Source organism: Bos indicus, chromosome 7 (assembly GCF_029378745.1).
Source record: "Bos indicus isolate NIAB-ARS_2022 breed Sahiwal x Tharparkar chromosome 7, NIAB-ARS_B.indTharparkar_mat_pri_1.0, whole genome shotgun sequence".
NCBI lineage: Eukaryota > Metazoa > Chordata > Mammalia > Artiodactyla > Bovidae > Bos > Bos indicus.
In genome coordinates this window covers 25993972-26011684 of record NC_091766.1, presented here as the reverse complement: position 1 = coordinate 26011684, position 17713 = coordinate 25993972, and the positions used below count along the sequence as shown (strand labels likewise).

Below are 17713 nucleotides of genomic sequence, written 5' to 3'. Positions count from 1 at the left end.
AACTATGTTGAATAATAATGGTGAAAGTGGGCACCCTTGTCTTGTTCCTGACTTTAGAGGAAATGCTTTCAATTTTTCACCACTGAGGGTAATGTTTGCTGTGGGTTTGTCATATATTGAAAGAAAATAACCTACAGCCCAGATTATTATACCCAGCAAGGATCTCATTCAAATATGAAGGAGAAATCAAAAGCTTTACAGACAAGCAAAAGCTGAGAGAATTCAGCACCACCAAACCAGCTCTCCAACAAATACTAAAGGATATTCTCTAGACAGGAAACACAAAAAGGGTGTATAAATTCAAACCCAAAACAATAAAGTAAATGGCAACAGGATCATACTTATCAATAATTACCTTAAACGTAAATGGGTTGAATGCCCCAACCAAAAGACAAAGACAGGCTGAATGGATACAAAAACAAGACCCCTACATATGTTGTCTACAAGAGACCCACCTCAAAACAGGGGACACATACAGACTGAAAGTGAAGGGCTGGAAAAAGATTTTCCGTGCAAATAGGGACCAAAAGAAAGCAGGAGTAGCAATATTCATATCAGATAAAATAGACTTTAAAAAGTTTATTTCATAGACTTTTATAGAAATAAAAGTCTATTTCACAAAGGCTGTGAAAAGAGACAAAGAAGATCACTACATAATGATCAAAGGATCAATCCAAGAAGAAGATATAACAATTATAAATATATATGCACCCAACATAGGAGCACCGCAGTATGTAAGACAAATGCTAACAAGTATGAAAGGAGAAATTAACAATAACACAATAATAGTGGGAGACCTTAATACCCTACTCACACTTATGGATAGATCAACTAAACAGAAAATTAACAAGGAAACACAAACTTTAAATGATACAATAGACTGGTTAGACCTAACTGATATCTATAGGACATTTCACCCCAAAACAATGCATTTCACCTTTTTATCAAACACACATGGAACCTTCTCCAGGATAGATCACATCCTGGGCCATAAATCTAGCCTTGGTAAATTCAGAAAAATTGAAATCATTCCAAGCATCTTTTCTGACCACAATGCAGTAAGATTAGATCTCAATTACAGGAGAAAAACTATTAAAAATTCCAACATATGCAGGCTGAACAACACGCTGCTGAATAACCAACAAATCACAGAAGAAATCAAAAAAGAAATCAAAATTTGCATAGAAACGAATGAAAATGAAAACACAACAACCCCAAACCTGTGGGACACTGTAAAAGCAGTCCTAAGGGGAAAGTTCATAGAAATACAGGCATACCTCAAGAAATAAGAAAAAAGTCAAATAATCTAACTCTACACGTAAAGCAACTAGAAAAGGAAGAAATGAAGAACCCTAGGGTTAGTAGAAGGAAAGAAATCTTAAAAATTAGGGCCGAAATAAATGCAAAAGAAACAAAAGAGACCATAGCAAAAATCAACAAAGCCAAAAGCTGGTTCTTTGAAAGGATAAATAAAATTGACAAACCATTAGCCAGACTCATCGAGAAACAAAGGGAGAAAAATCAAATCAATAAAATTAGAAATGAAAATGGAGAGATCACAACAGACAACAGAAATACAAAGGATCATAAGAGACTACTATCAGCAATTATATGGCAATAAAATGGACAACATGGAGGAAATGGACAAATTCTTAGAAAAGTACAACTTTCCAAAACTGGACCAGGAAGAAATAGAAAATCTTAACAGACCATCACAAGCACGGAAATTGAAACTGTAATCAGAAATCTTCCAGCAAACAAAAGCCCAGGTCCAGACGGCTTCACAGCTGAATTCTACCAAAAATTTAGAGAAGAGCTAACACCTATCCTACTCAAACTCTTCCAGAAAATTGCAGAGGAAGGTAAACTTCCAAACTCATTCTATGAGGCCACCATCACCCTAATACCAAAACCTGACAAAGATGCCACCAAAAAAGAAAACTACAGGCCAATATCACTGATGAACATAGATGCAAAAATACTTAACAAAATTCTAGCAATCAGAATCCAACAACACATGAAAAAGATCATACACCACGACCAAGTGGGCTTTATCCCAGGGATGCAAGGATTCTTCAATATCCGCAAATCAATCAATGTAATACACCACATTAACAAATTGAAAAATAAAAGCCATATGATTATCTCAATAGATGCAGAGAAAGCCTTTGACAAAATTCAACATCCATTTATGATAAAAAAAAAAACTCTCCAGAAAGCAGGAATAGAAGGAACATACCTCAACATAATAAAAGCTATAGATGTGCACCATTTTTAAATATCTTTATTGAATTTGTTACAATATTGTTTCTGTTCTGTTTTGGCTTTTTGGTTGCGAGGCATGTGGGATGTTAGCTCCCCTACCTGGAATCAAATCTGCACTTCCTGAATTGGAAAGTGAAGTTCTTCACCACTGGACTGCTAGGGAAGTCCCTGAGATGTTACTTCTAAGTCTCCTGTCACTGCAGCCTCTGAAAACAGAACGACCCTGCTCACCTAGCCAGATTCCATTCTATTTGGTACCTTTCACATCACTCTCATTTATGCTGAATCCTCAGGCTGCTGTGTCAGATTTGTCACATGCCTATTTGACACATGCTGTGTCAGATTTGTCACATGCCTACAATGGGGCATGGAGGGGCAAAGGAGGCTGGAGAGGGAGCTCCTGGCTTACTCTTTGGGGAGATGGGATTCATGACGTGGGAAAAACTCCAAACAGGGAAAGACATGGCCTAACAAATGGCCACTGCAGAGTGCAAGATGAATTAGATGTAATGGTCTCGTCATTTCACAAGCAACTGTGTCCCACTGAGCAAGCTCTGCCATCTTCTCTGATATCTGGCCATGCCTCTTAGTAATATTTTGACTGGGAGACCTTAAAAGAAGTGGAAATTTACAGCAAAAGAGAGCTCTCTCATCTGTCCTCTGCTTACCTTATCACAATGGAATGTACTATGGAAATTGTGGCTACACTTTTATCTGATCCGAAAGGATGCATAACACATTTCTCCTTCAGATCTTGGTAGAGAGGGGAGCCTGAGCAAATGCCAGGCTGGGTTGAAGGAGGGGGAGAGACTGATCATGGAAAAGGTTTCTCATGGAACATCAAGTTCAACTAAGGATTTCCTTGCTAGGTTTTGGAAACAGCATCATTATAGTCTTCAAGTTTTTAATCACTGAAAGTTAACTTTTAAAAATTTTTTGTAAAAGTTTACTTATTTGGAGTCTAAAATTCACTGGTAGACAAAAGATTACCTTCACTTTGAACAATGTTAATCATAAATTATTTGTTGTTGACTATATACAGAACAGCAAAAATTTATTCACAAAACTAAATTTGAAAAACTTCAATTTGAGCAATAAAACTCTATCACACATAAGCTGAGGTGAAAATCCTTCTTAGAGGCATATACATTTACTGAAACACTGGGATACACTGGGAGGATGAAAACATTGTTGGTCAACATACCTAAATATTCAAAATCCAGTTGGAAATGATGTCTGAGAAAATAAATAATCCTGTCACTAAAAACTCAGTTGTACAAAGCATTATCCTTACAAACAAGGGAAGTATTTGCATTATTAAATGTCCCACTAAATCAAAATTTAAGACAAATAATATTCGGTAAATGTTTTAAACTAAAGGAATCAAAATCTTTTCCTTCATGAGAGTATTTTACTATACTTTTTCCTTTTCTTAAATTTCACAGTTTTTATTATGTGCAATCTTTTTTGCAGTTCTTTTTCACAACAGTATTAATCACAATTAATACTAATTCCTTCATGCCATAACTTATCTGCTCTATACATTTGTTTTATGTTATTTAAAATTTTATCTGTGATAAACATATATATGTAACATAAAATTGACCATTTTAAGCATTATTAATTTACAGTTAAGTAGTGTAAGGCATATTCATGATTTTGTGCAACTGATATGCAGAACTTTTAATTTTGCAAATCCAAAACTCTATACCTATCTATTAAATAGCAATTCCTCATTTCATCCTCTCCTTTATTTAAAAAAAAATTAAAATAATTTTTTCTGAACCTAATCAAACTTAAAAACTTTTTCATAGCAAAGGAAAACACAAACAAAATGAAAACACAGCCTACAGAATGGGAGAAACTATTTATAAATGAAGCAATCAACAAGGGATTAATCTCCAAAATGTACAAACAGCTTATGCAGCTTAATATCAAAGAAACAAACAATTCAATCAAAAAATGGGCAGAAGATCTAAATAGACATGTCTCCAATGAAGACATACAGGTAGCCAAAAAACACATGAAAAGATGCTCAACATCACTAATTACTAGAGAAATGCAAATCAAAACTATAATGAGGTATCACCTCACACCAGTCAGAATGGCCATTATCAAAAACTCAAATTACAAATGCTGGATATAGTGTGGAGAAAAGGGAAATCTCTTTGGTGGGAATGTAATTGATACAGCCACTACAGAGAATAATACAGAGGTTCCTTAAAAAAACTAAAAGAAGAGCTACCATATGATCCAGCCATCCCACTCCGGGCATATATCCAGAGAAAACCATAATTAGAAAAGATAACATATACCCCGATGTTCATTGCAATACTACTTACAATAACCAGGACATGGGAGCAACCTTTCAATTCATCAACAGAGGAATGGATAAAGAAAATGTGCTACATATATACAATGGAATATTCCTCAGCCATAAAAAAGAAAAAAAAAATACCCATTTGCAGCAACATGATAGATTTCAAGACTGTCATATTGAGTAAAGAGAGTCAGAGAAAGAAAAATACCATAGGATATCACTTCTATGTGGAATCTGAAAAAGGGTATAAGTGAGCTTATCTGCAAAGCAGAAACAGACTCACAGACTTAGAAAACAAACTTACGGTTACAAGAACCAGGCTTCCCTGGAGTGTATGTTACTTGCTCTACTGTCCAAAGAGAAGAGCCATTCTGATTTTTTTGAGTCTGGGGCATGTCTCTAGGAAGAGCAGATTATTCGCTTGTTTATCTGCATGATTTACAATAGAGGCAACAAATAGAAGGGAAGTTATGGGTGGGATGAACTGGGAGACTGGTACTGACGTATATACGCTACTATATATAAAATAGACAACTAATAAGGATCTACTATACAGCACAGGGAACTCTTCTCAATACTCTGTAATGACGTATATGGGAAAAGAACTTAAAAAAGAGTGGATGTATGTAAAACGGATTCGTTTTACTGTACACCCAAAACTTACACATTATTGTGAATAAACTATACTCTAGTAAAAATTAATTAGTAAAAAGAGATAGCAGCAAATGTTATAAACATTGAAGCAATTTGAAAAATGGGTCAGGGTATCCACAGACAGAGGGGGAAATTATGTTTTAAAGTCTCTGAAAACATTCTACTAATGTTTTGGTAGATGCCTATAGCATGGATAAAACTCAAGACAAATTGTTCATAAAACTATACAATACATAATGTTTTAATACCTACCAACATCGGAAATACATTCAATCCTTCTCATTAGCAAGTGCTAATCAATGAGGAATAATCAAAGGTTACAGTTCTCAAGATATTTCTTATACACCTTGATTATTAACCAAGAATCACCGAAAATACCCAGTGCTGCTTGTTTTTCTTTCAGCAACATCTAACACTAATTCAGAATTACTCTCCCTGCTCCCAGTGATTTCAGTACAAACCCAGTCTAAATTGATTTATTGGGGAAGATCAATCAGCAGATGTTTGGCAAGCAGAAGGTGCAATGTGCACTGGCCCACCTTGATCGTGCAGAAAAGACAAAATAAGACAATGCACACAAAGCTGTTGACTTTAGCCCCCGGGTTTCAAAGATACCATCTCATGTGAAGACATGAACTCATTACTAATGCTTAACAGCTGGTTTCATCTCTGATGTTGAAAAAATGCTTTTTCCCTCTGACAGTAAACGAACTGGAAAGAAAAGCCATTATAAATATAAGATAAATCACATGAAAGCTCTATGAAAAGCTTACTTATTCCAGAGTAAAGAAATTCACATCAATGGCAAAACAACTGAAAACGTTTATCTGCTACGTGTGCTGTTTGTGGCAGACCCTATTAGCTGCCTCCCCAGCCTCTCTCGTCACCTCTTCCTTGCTAATAAAATATGTATTTGGTTGTTTATAATGAACTGGAGTCCAAGAAATAATCATGATTTATACAGAAAAAAAAATCACTTTTAACAGCAAATCACCTTGCTACATCCTTTCTCTTTTTCTATTATGAAAGAAATATATTCTCATTATTAAAATCTTTACTTCACAGTCAACATGACAAATTTACTAGTGTGGCTCAGTTACAAGAACCAGGCTTCCCTGGAGTGTATGTTACTTGCTCTACTGTCCAAAGAGAAGAGCCATTCTGATTTTTTTGAGTCTGGGGCATGTCTCTAGGAAGAGCAGATTATTCACTTGTTTATCTGCATGATTTACAATAGAGGCAACAATAACATATTCATACCCTCATTCATTAACATGTTATTTTATTTTAGGATACAGAGTAAAGGTGCTGGAATACACTATTCCCTCTAAATAAAGAATTTATAATTTGGGTTACACAAATAGCATTGATAAAAACACTTAAGCAACTTGAAAGTAAATGCAAAATTGTGTACTTATCATGTGTGTGTGTGTGTGTGTGTGTGTGTGCGAAAGCATGTACAAAGGCTTTTTTTTTTTTTTTTTTTCTGGTAAGGGAATTGATAGATATCATTTGTTAGTCAAAGAGGTCTGTGATACCCAAAGTTTTAAGAAATCCACCCATGAAAATCAAAATGCCAGAGGGCTATTTTAAGTCACAGAACACATTCTGTAATATAATATGAACCCAAATTCAGGTCTCCTGTAACCCAGAACCTGTTTTACTGCTAATTTTAATTTAAATGATAAAAGATACAAACTATTTCCTAGGTCCCTTTTCTCCTCTAATATTATCTGTTCACAGTCTGTGAGAACTTATCAAGCACTATTGTTTGAGATAGACCTGGGGTATTTGAAAATAAGTTAGAACTTCTCTTACCTCCTTCTAACATCTGCTAGAATCCTCATCAAGGAGAAAAGAACAGGCCCCAAAGCACAGAGTAATATATTATGAGTGAGCATAAAAATGTTCAATTAACCAAATTTTTGACATTCATTTTCACATAAAACTAAATCCAGGACTCTTGTATTGGAGAGAAATTCTAAACTGAGTGTCTGGTGAGGGTGTTAATCCTGAATGTCTGGTTACAACCTATTTCCCCATCGCTTAGCACAGTACCTGGCAAATGGTGAGCCCTCAGTAAATCTTTTTTGAACTTAAATGAATTGAATCACTTTCAGTTGAACTAAAATTAGTTGGCCTATTAAGAGTTTTAGGTAAGCCATTATTTAAAGTTATATTTATGAAGCTATCATATGTTATACGGCCATTTCTCTTTAACTTTCGTGCCAACAATCTTTTTAAAAATTAAAACCTGAATCAACGATTCCTTTCAAATACCTTTTTCTTCCGCTCTATCGGTGATGCTATGGAAATGGAAAAGAAGTTAACCTTTCACAGGTTGTAAAGGTCGATCTTGTAAAAGGTCGACCTTTACAAGTGTGGGGTTTTGTCCAGAATAACAGTATCTTGGAACTGTGCTAAAGTGACTTGATATTGAATTCAAGTCCATCTTGGACTTAGTCCAGGGGAATTCAGGGAACATAGTTCTGGAATAGCCACCTGACAAAACATTCAATGTATAATTTATCAGAGGTCACTTAGATAGAAGGTCTCTATGCTTTTAGATTTTATAAACCAGTAAAAATTTCCATCAAAAAATAATTGGTTAGTTCTTGTAGGACTGCCAATTTTTCAATTTTTTTTCAAGACAAAAAAAAAAAAAACAAAGAGTAAAACACAGTAATTCCCATGTACTATCACTGCCATTTGTTAAAGCTACATCTTAACACAAACATATACAGAACGATCATAATCTCAGAATAAAGGACAGTCCTCTAAATAGAATAAACCTGGCTTCATGAAAAATTCACAAAGTCCTTTTCAAAAGTTTGCTTTCATCCGTTTCTTGCTGACTGGTGAAAATGTTATCACAAATCAACACTGATCTATGGGCTGGCATTTGGGAACCACTAACAGAATTAGACCCTTTCAGCCTGAGATTTCTTTGGTGCTCCCTCCATATCCACTCTCCACCCTTGCCCCACTTGCTGTTTCCAGGGAGTTGGTCCCTCTGGACTTGCTGTTGAGGTCCTCTTGCCCTCTGGCTTCTCATTGGGTTCAGCCCAAGGAACATCTAGACAGAAGTACAGCAGGCGAGAGGAGAGGAGGGTCAGGCTATTTATCCCACTGGTCCACACACCACCACTGCCTAGACACAGGTTGGCAGCAGCTGTATTTCTCTGCCCAAGACCTCAGTGTATAGGATGGCCCTCCCTGCAAGCTCTCTTTCTAGATCCTGTGACAACACTCCTACATTACCTCTCCCCCTACTCTTCAGGTCAAGGTAAGACAGAGTCTCTTCGCATCTGGGTAAGGGCAGCAGGGGGTGGAGGGGCTGTCTCTCCATCCTTGGTTGACCCTTACCTGTACTCTCACCATTCCTTTCATCAAACTACCCTCCATCTCTTTAACTATGTTTCCTTCTGAAACCTGACCAATGCACTTAAAGACGAAAAAACTAAAGCCTTAAGAATGGGCTTCCCTGGTGAAGACGCAGGAGTTGCATTTTCAATCCCTGAGTCGGGAAGATCCCCTGGAGAAGGAAATGGCAACCCACTCCAGTATTCTTGCCTGGAAATTCCACGGACAGAGGAGCCTGGTGGTCTGCAGTACATGGCATCGCAAAGAGTTGGACATCACTTAGCAACTGAAGAAGTGAAGCCCCAGAGTCATATAGCCTGGGTCACAGTCAGTGAGTCAGGTTAGTTCTACAACTCCAGTGTGGCCTTCCAGATTCCAGGCAGAGTTCTCCTTAGTCAGAGCTCATCCATCATCCTCCCATGACCATCTCCTCTGAGGTCATACAGATGAGCACTTTCTAGAAACTCTTTCCACCAGGCTTGGACAATAGATGTAGTCGGTTCATGTTTCAAATTTAAATATTTTATTTAGTGATTAATGACACAACTTCAACCACAGAGAAATACTGTTTTCACTTCATAGTTGGAATCAGGAAAACTGAATTGTTAAATAGTTGCCTAAATCAGATCAGATCAGATCAGATCAGTCACTCAGTCATGTCCGACTCTTTGCGACCCCATGAATCACAGCATGCCAGGCCTCCCTGTCCATTACCAACTCCCGGAGTTCCCTCAGACTCATGTCCATCGAGTCAGTGATGCCATCCAGCCATCTCATCCTCTGTCGTCCCCTTCTCCTCCTGCCCCCAATCCCTCCCAGCATCAGAGTCTTTTCCAATGAGTCAACTCTTCGCATCAGGTGGCCAAAGTACTGGAGTTTCAGCTTTAGCATCATTCCTTCCAAAGAAATCCCAGGGCTGATCTCCTTCAGAATGGACTGGTTGGGTCTCCTTGCAGTCTAAGGGACTCTCAAGAGTCTTCTCCAACACCACAGTTCAAAAGCATCAATTCTTCGGTGCTCAGTCTTCTTCACAGTTCAACTCTCACATCCATACATGACCACAGGAAAAACCATAGTCTTGACTAGACGAACCTTTGTTGACAAAGTAATGTCTCTGCTTTTGAATATGCTATCTAGGGGTCATAACTTTCCTTTCAAAGAGTAAGCGTCTTTTAATTTCATGGCTGCAGTCTCCATCTGCAGTGATTTTGGAGCCCAGAGAGATAAAGTCTGACACTGTTTCCACTGTTTCCCCATCTATTTGCCATGAAGTGATGGGACCGGATGCCATGATCTTCGTTTTCTGAATGTTGAGCTTTAAGCCAACTTTTTCGCTCTCCACTTTCACCTTCATCAAGAGGAACCTTGAGTTCCTCTTCACTTTCTGCCATAAGGGTGGTGTCATCTGCACATCTGAGGTTATTGATATTTCTCCCGGCAATCTTGATTCCAGCTTGTGTTTCTTCCAGTCCAGCGTTTCTCATGACGTACTCTGCATATAAGTTAAATAAACCGGGTGACAATATACAGCCTTGGCAAATTAGCCTAAGAAGCTATCGCAAAAGCTAAGCACAGAAGGGCATGAGAGGGACCAGCTTTCCACTGTAAAATGAATTCTGATGACTACAGATTGAGGGAGGAGTAGAAAAAAATCTGCCTGGAGGTAAGGGGCTGAGTTGAGGGGCTGAGGGAAGACTTTAATCTATGTGAGAAATATAAGCAGGTCCTCGAAGGGTAAGGCAGTTTAGGGCGCTTGTTGCTTGTCAAGCTGTGGGAAAGAGGAGTAGGGCCACAGTAATAAATAACACAAGACATCAAGCAGGAAGCTTAACTGTTGCAGAATGTGTTGAAAGCGTGTTTTATCTGGCAGGAAGTTACTGGACCACTAGGCAGGGGCTGCTGCTAGAGCCCTGGACGTTAGTTGCTCCAGATTGCTAGAAACATTTAATTGTCTTAAACTGACTCACTGCAAAATGCTCTTCTGTAAAGGCAGAAGGCCATAACCACATCTTTATTTAGCAACTTTGCTTTTAAAGAAATGCACTCACATATTTAATATATTAACTTTGTTCTAATTGCATACTTGACTGAATTTCCCACTGCTGTGGTTTAATCATTTGCTGTTACAGAAATGTCTTAATGGGAACTTTCTTTTGCTAGGGTTTAAAAATTAGTTAGAAAGTTTTAAACATCAAATGATTCTCTCTAGAGGAATTAGAATACAATCAGTACTAAGAATATTAATTGAGTACTTCATCTGTCCAAGCAGTTACCTGATTTATGTCATTTAATCCTCACATCGACCCTGCCATCATCACCCAACCCACACCCACCGCCTAGCCCTCTGCTGTGCCGTCTGGGCCCTGACCTTGGCATGCAGACTTGATCTGGGGCTCTCATCCCAGTCAGTGTTCTAAGCTGGATACTTGGAAAGTACTGCTCAAAGGAGTCACTGTTACAGCCTCTCAGCATGAAGGACTGCTCCATCTGGTGCGGTCACCTTCTCTGACTGCTGAGCCTTCAGTCAATCAACAACTCTTTATTGAGTTCCTAGTAAATGCTCAGGGTAGTGCTATCTGGCTGTTGCAGGCGGGTGTCTTTCTAAGTGCTGCACGTGGATTCAGAGGCAGGTGAAAGATTTCAGTGAATCAGAGGTCTTGAACCAGTCCTGAAGGGTGAAAGGGGTCTCTATGGCTGAGGAAGATCAAGGTCATTGTAAGACAGAAACATAATGACTCAGAAATAGGGACAGGAACAATGAAAAGATACTGAGTTGGGTTAGAGAAATCAAGAAAAATTAAATTAGAACAAAGGATAGGTTTTCCTCCAAATTCTCAAATGAGGAACCTTTGTAGCTAAAAAGGAAATTTACTCTTACAGTGTTGCAGAAGGTTCCTCATCTAGTATACTGTCCACTCTAACACAAGAGCGTAATAATCAAGTGTCTTGACTGTAACCAAAAGTTCATGGAATTTTTAATATTCTGTAATATTCTTTTACTTTGACCATCCTGATTATCTTAGGTACATGCACTTATATTACTGATAGATATTTAGGTAGAAATTTTTAGGACAAAGAGTAGAAATTAAAGGCTGGAATACCCATTGAAGTGCTGGAGTTTACCATTTGAAAATCCACAGACAGACTCAATCCCCAATCACCTATATATATATCATACATTTTTACTTTTGATTAAAGTAGTTGATGAGGGAATCATATTAATCACCAAGGCAGTTTTGTGTTCATAAGAAACATAAATTGCTTTATATACAGTGTGTCCACATGTACCTGAGGAGAAAGAACTTAATGATGTAAATCCCACCTTTCTGCTCTTATATCACTGCATCCTGCAAAACAGGGACAATGACCAACTACACCTGTTTACACTCCCTGAAAATAGACATCTACCTCCAAAACGTCCAACCCCAGGTATTTACTTACTTCTGAGATTCCTTGTGTGCATGCTCAGTCCTGTCCGACTCTGCAATTTCATGGAGTATAGCCTACCAGGCACCTCTGTCCATGGGATTCTCCAGGCAAGAATACTGGAGTGGGTTGCCATGCCCGCTTCTATGGGATCTTCCTGACCCAGGGATCAAACCATGTCTCCTGCTTTGGCAGGTGGATTCTTTACCACTGAGCCACCTGGAAAGCCTTATTTCTGAGATTATTCTTGATTTAATCTGTAGTCTTTTGTTTCGTTAATGGAGGTGTTTCCTATTAAAAAGTGCTTGACTTTTTGTAAGCCATTTTTACTCCAAAGTAGGTACATTCATGGCTCTTTCCCTTAAAGGAGAGGGGGCAGGAAGGCAAGTCAGGGAATGGGGAGTGACGACTGGGGTAAAGGTACAGAAGACACGCTTTGCACTCCTCACAGTTTGCTCAGGACGCTCCCTGTTCTGTAACATACGATGCTCTCTTAAATCTACCTGTACAAAAAGCCCTATGCTATTTAATAACAGTCCCCAGTCAAACCTGTTTCATTTGGCTTTGACTTGTAATGCTTTTGTTTTACTGGAAATGGTTGTCCTTTCTGGCAGGGAAAATTAGGGATGTTTGGAGAAAAAGACCTAGAAAAGTAGATTAGATGATCTTGCTGGGTTTACTCATAACGATTTTTAAAACTTCCTCTTGAGGTCAAATACTAGACAAGAAGATTCTCCTTGGAAATAGTGATCTAGATCAGGGACACTTAGTTGTTTTTCTTAAAAATAGTTTGGACTCTCAACAATTTCCCCTTTAGGCATAAAATGTTTTGCTAGATAAACTACCTAAAAGTATAAATACACAACAATTTTGTTTTGCAGCTCATGTTTTGAGATGTTTTAGACTGACTCTTGAAATTATTAGAATCATGTATGGGAGACTGAAAGTTATTGGTTCATCCCTGAATAGATAATATCACTGTTCATCTATTAGAATATCACTGTTCTCACCCAAAATGTTTACCCACCAAAGGCTGACCTGGGGGAAAGTATACAGTCTTGTGCGACTTAGGAGCCATGCTCTTTTTGAGACAGAACATTTTTTTGCCCCTCATCCCATGTAGTTTCAGTTTTATTAGAGGTCCATGGCAAGGCTTTAAGGTTCGGAGGATGGTATGAACAATTATAGGAACTGAATGAATGCCTTATTTTTATGGCTGGTTCCATTTACCACCAGATGGCTCTATTGTATCGTCAGGAAATGCACATATGTGTAAAATTGGTGGGCTCCTAGACCAAAGGGAAAATAAAGCAGCAGTTTTTGTTTTTTTTTTTTTAATATGTAGGAACACAATTCTTTCTTTACTCTGGAGATAATTGGAAGCAGCTGCAGCAGCCTGAACATTCACAAGAAAACAGGACATACCCAAGGATATAGGAACATCAGAATCCTAACACCAATGGGGTTTTCCTTTGACATTTCCACAGTGCTGTGTATTTATTAATTAATTGTCTCAATGGCCAAAGAGTAGTCAGGAAGTGCCCTAGCCTTAGTAGTGCTAGTAAGTGATAATTCCATACCAACTTTGCATACTCTTTGCTTGTACATGAGAAACAGCGACTTTAGAACAATTTTGAGAGACAAAGACTACACATCTGGTGATTTGAGTCATATTAGCAATGATCTGGGGATGTATACTCTGATTCTAAACCATGTGGTATCTTTGCTTTAATGGAACGTGTGATAAGAAGGTGATAATCAAAGGAAACAAAAGTTTCCCTGAGTTGAAATGACTAAGATAGGTGAATGTTAAAAAAAAAAAAATGTAGGCATACTAGGTGACATATCTTACTGGGAATGTGAAATTTGGTTTTAACCTCTTGAAAAATATTTATATCAGAAATAAAAGTTGCACATTAACCAAATTTCAACATGGATATTTTATTCTACCTTTGTAGAATAACCTTGTAGAATAACCACAACTTTACAAAGGTAGAATAAAATATCCATGTTGAAATTTGGTTAATGTGCAACTTTTATTTCTGATATAAATATAGTTGTTCATTGTTCATTAATATGCACTTTTTAACTCTGCCTTTAGACTCTAAACTGTTAAATAACACTATTGTCTTTATAACATTTCATTATTTTATTGCTATGTTGAAGAAGAAAAGGAGATGATGTATGTGAGTTTATTAAGCCTGTCCTTAGTCCACAGAGTTGTTTGAGATGCATGCAGGAAACCACCCATGTCAAAAAGTAATACTTGGTTATTGTTTTAAAGAAAGGGTCCCTGGAAACTGAACAGATGGCGTTTACTTTGGCACAACTCAAGACCTTGGAGATTTGCCTGAAGGAAGCAGAAGAAAAGGCTAAAGTCTTATCCGAACAGGTAATACTTGTCACTGGGACTGGAAATATACGTTCCTCAGTGTGCAATAGAGCGAGGAAAATCTAAATACGTGTTTCAACCTCTGTACCTACTGATACAGACACACACACACACACAGCATTTCATTCAGTTCAGTTATTACAATAATCACTTTAATCTGTATGGACCTTTTGAGCCTTTAAAACTTCTCTTACATTTTTGTATTTTGTTTTCATTCACACACAGCCCATGAGCTAGGAAAGCCATCTTTAAGCGAGTAGACTTCTGAAATAAGTGAAACATATTTGTATTATAAACAGATAAAACCTATAGGAAACCCACAGGAGCAACTTTTTCCAATTATGTGAAGAAAGAGAGTTTTTCAAATATTGGCATCCCTCTTAGGTTTTGAAAACCACAGAGGCAAAACAGATAACAGGTGAAGCATAGCTTCGTCTGGGCAGTCAGGTAGGTCATCAGCACACGTACCAGGTCTATTTCAGAGACACTGAGCATGACTATCAGTAAAGCTCAGACCATTTCCTGACACCGTTACGCTTTGCAAACAGTATAGTGTATATGGCACAAATCCTGCTGTTACTCTGGCCCTTCCCCCTGGGGAGAGGGCACTGGGCCAAGAGTCTGGGTCCTCCTACAGGGCTCTGGTGCTCACTGTTGGTGGCAGTCAGTGGAATAAAAAGGACAGAGACCTTGAAATGTTACACTGATTTATCATGGATTGAGCCATTTTGCTAGTAAATTTTTAGAAACTTTCAAAAAACAATTTTGAGTTTTTAATAACAAGGGTCTATACAGCAAAAGTTGAGTACAATAGAATTTTACAAGAATTTTTGCAGAGACTAGGGGAGAAATGTGTTAAATACAATTAACATGTAATGTAGAAAGTGAAGTGAAGTGCTAGTGGCTAAGTCATGTCCAAATCTCTTGCGACCCCATGAACTGCAGTCTGCCAGGCTCCTCTGTCCACAGGATTTTCCAGGCAAGAATACTGGAGTGTGTAGTCATTCTCTTCTGTAGGGGATCTTCCACCCAGAGATCGAACCTGGGTCTCTTGCATTGCAGGCAGAATATTTACCTTCTGAGCTACCAGGGAACATAGGTAATATAGGGATACGTGCATAAATGGCCTCCATTTTTTTCTACATACCAAAAATGTACTCTCTTACTTTGGAATGTGTTAACTGCTGGCTGCCTAAATGTGATATATGCAACGGGTCACAGGAGCCATCCATCAATTAATGAAACAGTGGTATCCCCAGGCCCAGTCCCATTGGGGAGATTCCATCTCACTCACATGCCTTAACCTGGCTTGCCAACTGGTCTTCTTTTTTAAACCACCCATAAAAAGCAATGGAGAATGAAACAGCAACCCACTTCAGTATTCTTGCCTGGAGAATCCCTTGGACAGAGGAGCCTGGCGGGCTACAGTCCATGGGGTCAGAAGAGTCGGACACAACTTAGCTACTAAGCCATAAAAAGCAAGCTTCAAATTGTGGCAAAATTTGAATTACAAAGATTTTTGTATAGTGCTAAACATGAGGTACCATTGCAAAGTATAAAAACCAAGGATTTCAGAGCATGCAGACCTGGAAGAAACTGGTAACAGCGAACTGAGGGCACCCTTGCTGGCATTAGGTTTCACTAAGAAGATGTACTTTTACTTTGTAATTGAATGTCTTTTAATGCTTTTAATAATTTAAATCAGTAAAATTCAACTCACCCATGAAAGTCCTCATCCCTTTTGTTCTTTATAAAATATCTTTATCCAATGCAACTAGTCCCTAATATTTAAGATTCTTAACTAGATGATCCCTTTATGTAACATCAAACACTCAGATACTTCTGTTCAGTGTTTAGCAGATTAATTGTGTAAAATGGAAACTGGATTTCACCATTTCTTTGTAACTACCATGAGTGAGTTACCAGTTAGCTGTTTGGGGAAAGAAAGATATGCAAAGCTTTTCTACCCTAGTAGCTCACAATCAAAAGAATCACAGTAAGGGCTGGAGAGTGAAAATAGGTGTTTGTCTGGCTCCCACACAGACTGCAAAATAGCATTAATATGCAGGATCTGTATGTGTTATTTTCCTGAAGTATTGCCCCTGGAGTTGCCAAATTTGTATACAACCAAGGGAATTTAATTGGAAGTTGGCAATGGTGTGAGGCAAAGGAGAACATTACATGTGAAAAAAAGCCCATTACAGGCATTTTTAATATTACATTTTTAATTAAGTTGAGTATTTTATTAGATTTGGCTGTCTCCACTGTTACTGTTGAAACAGGTTAATCAAATGCAGACACTAGTCTCAGAGGATTTACTCCTGAAATTTTTGCTTTCTTCAGTGTTTCCGTTTACTCTTATTCTTGATGAGTTAAAACTGTAACAACATTTGCTTTCCCCCTATTTTTAAATTCAGTAGACGTTTTAAAAATGGGATGACAGAAGGATAGGGAAAGGTAAGAGTACCTTTCTTAAAGCTGGGAGAGGAGGAGATTTCTGAATGGGACACCTGTCTCAAACAATCAAACGTTTGTCCACTGGGTGCCACTGTCTTCCTTACCAGGCTAGGCCACTTTGTGGTTGCAAAAAGAGAAATTGTCTTTAGTGGTCCAGACAGTGGGGGGTGTGTGTGTATGTGGAGTATATTTTTCCTGTTTACGTGTATACATATTAAGTCTTCTTTTAAATACCATTAATTTAGGATTTGTCACAAGGAAGGTGGGAACACTAGCTAGCTTTCATTGGTAATCCAGATCATTTTGTCAGCCCTGTGGTTGGACACTGGCCAGATGGGCTGGCCTGGTGGGCTAGAAACAAATGGGGAGAGGAGAGGAAATGTTGAGGACAAAAATTTGTGCTGAAGCTAAGGAGTGGAAGCTTGTGGTACTGTCAACCACTGGGTCCTGCCTCTGAGAAAAGGGTAAATGTTGATGTTATTATAGTTTAATGCTCTTAGCGTTGCACATAGAACCAACCCAGACAGATGCCTCTGAATTCATCTACACTAAGCACGTGAGTCTGAGTGAACTCCTGGAGTTGGTGATGGAAAGGGAGGCCTGGCGTGTTACAATTCATGGGGTCGCAAAGAGTTGGACACGACCAAGCGACTGAACTGAACTGAAGCACTTGTAGGTCCTGGGTCTGTTTACTTAAACTGAATCTTCCTAGGGTCACTTTCAGTAAGACCTCTGCTGGTTCACTATGCAAAAGAAGAAACTTAGAAATAGTGAGGAAGAAAGGAGTTTGTGGCACTTCCTCTGTGAGGTCACACAGAAAACAGACTTCTTTGTTG

The 17713-nt window shown here is 38.3% G+C and overlaps 1 protein-coding gene and 1 long non-coding RNA gene across 2 annotated transcripts in view; one reads left to right on the top strand and one right to left on the bottom strand.

Annotated features, from left to right (window-relative positions):
- Positions 1-17713, top strand: part of CCDC192 (coiled-coil domain containing 192) — a 228412-nt gene that overhangs the window by 20812 nt on the left and 189887 nt on the right. The window contains exon 3 of the mRNA XM_070793222.1: positions 14313-14420. Coding sequence (XP_070649323.1) covers positions 14313-14420 — 108 coding nt within the window. The remainder of the gene's footprint in view (positions 1-14312; positions 14421-17713) is intronic.
- Positions 1-17713, bottom strand: part of LOC139184116 (uncharacterized) — a 311899-nt gene that overhangs the window by 227769 nt on the left and 66417 nt on the right. The gene's annotated exons all lie outside the window — the stretch shown is intronic.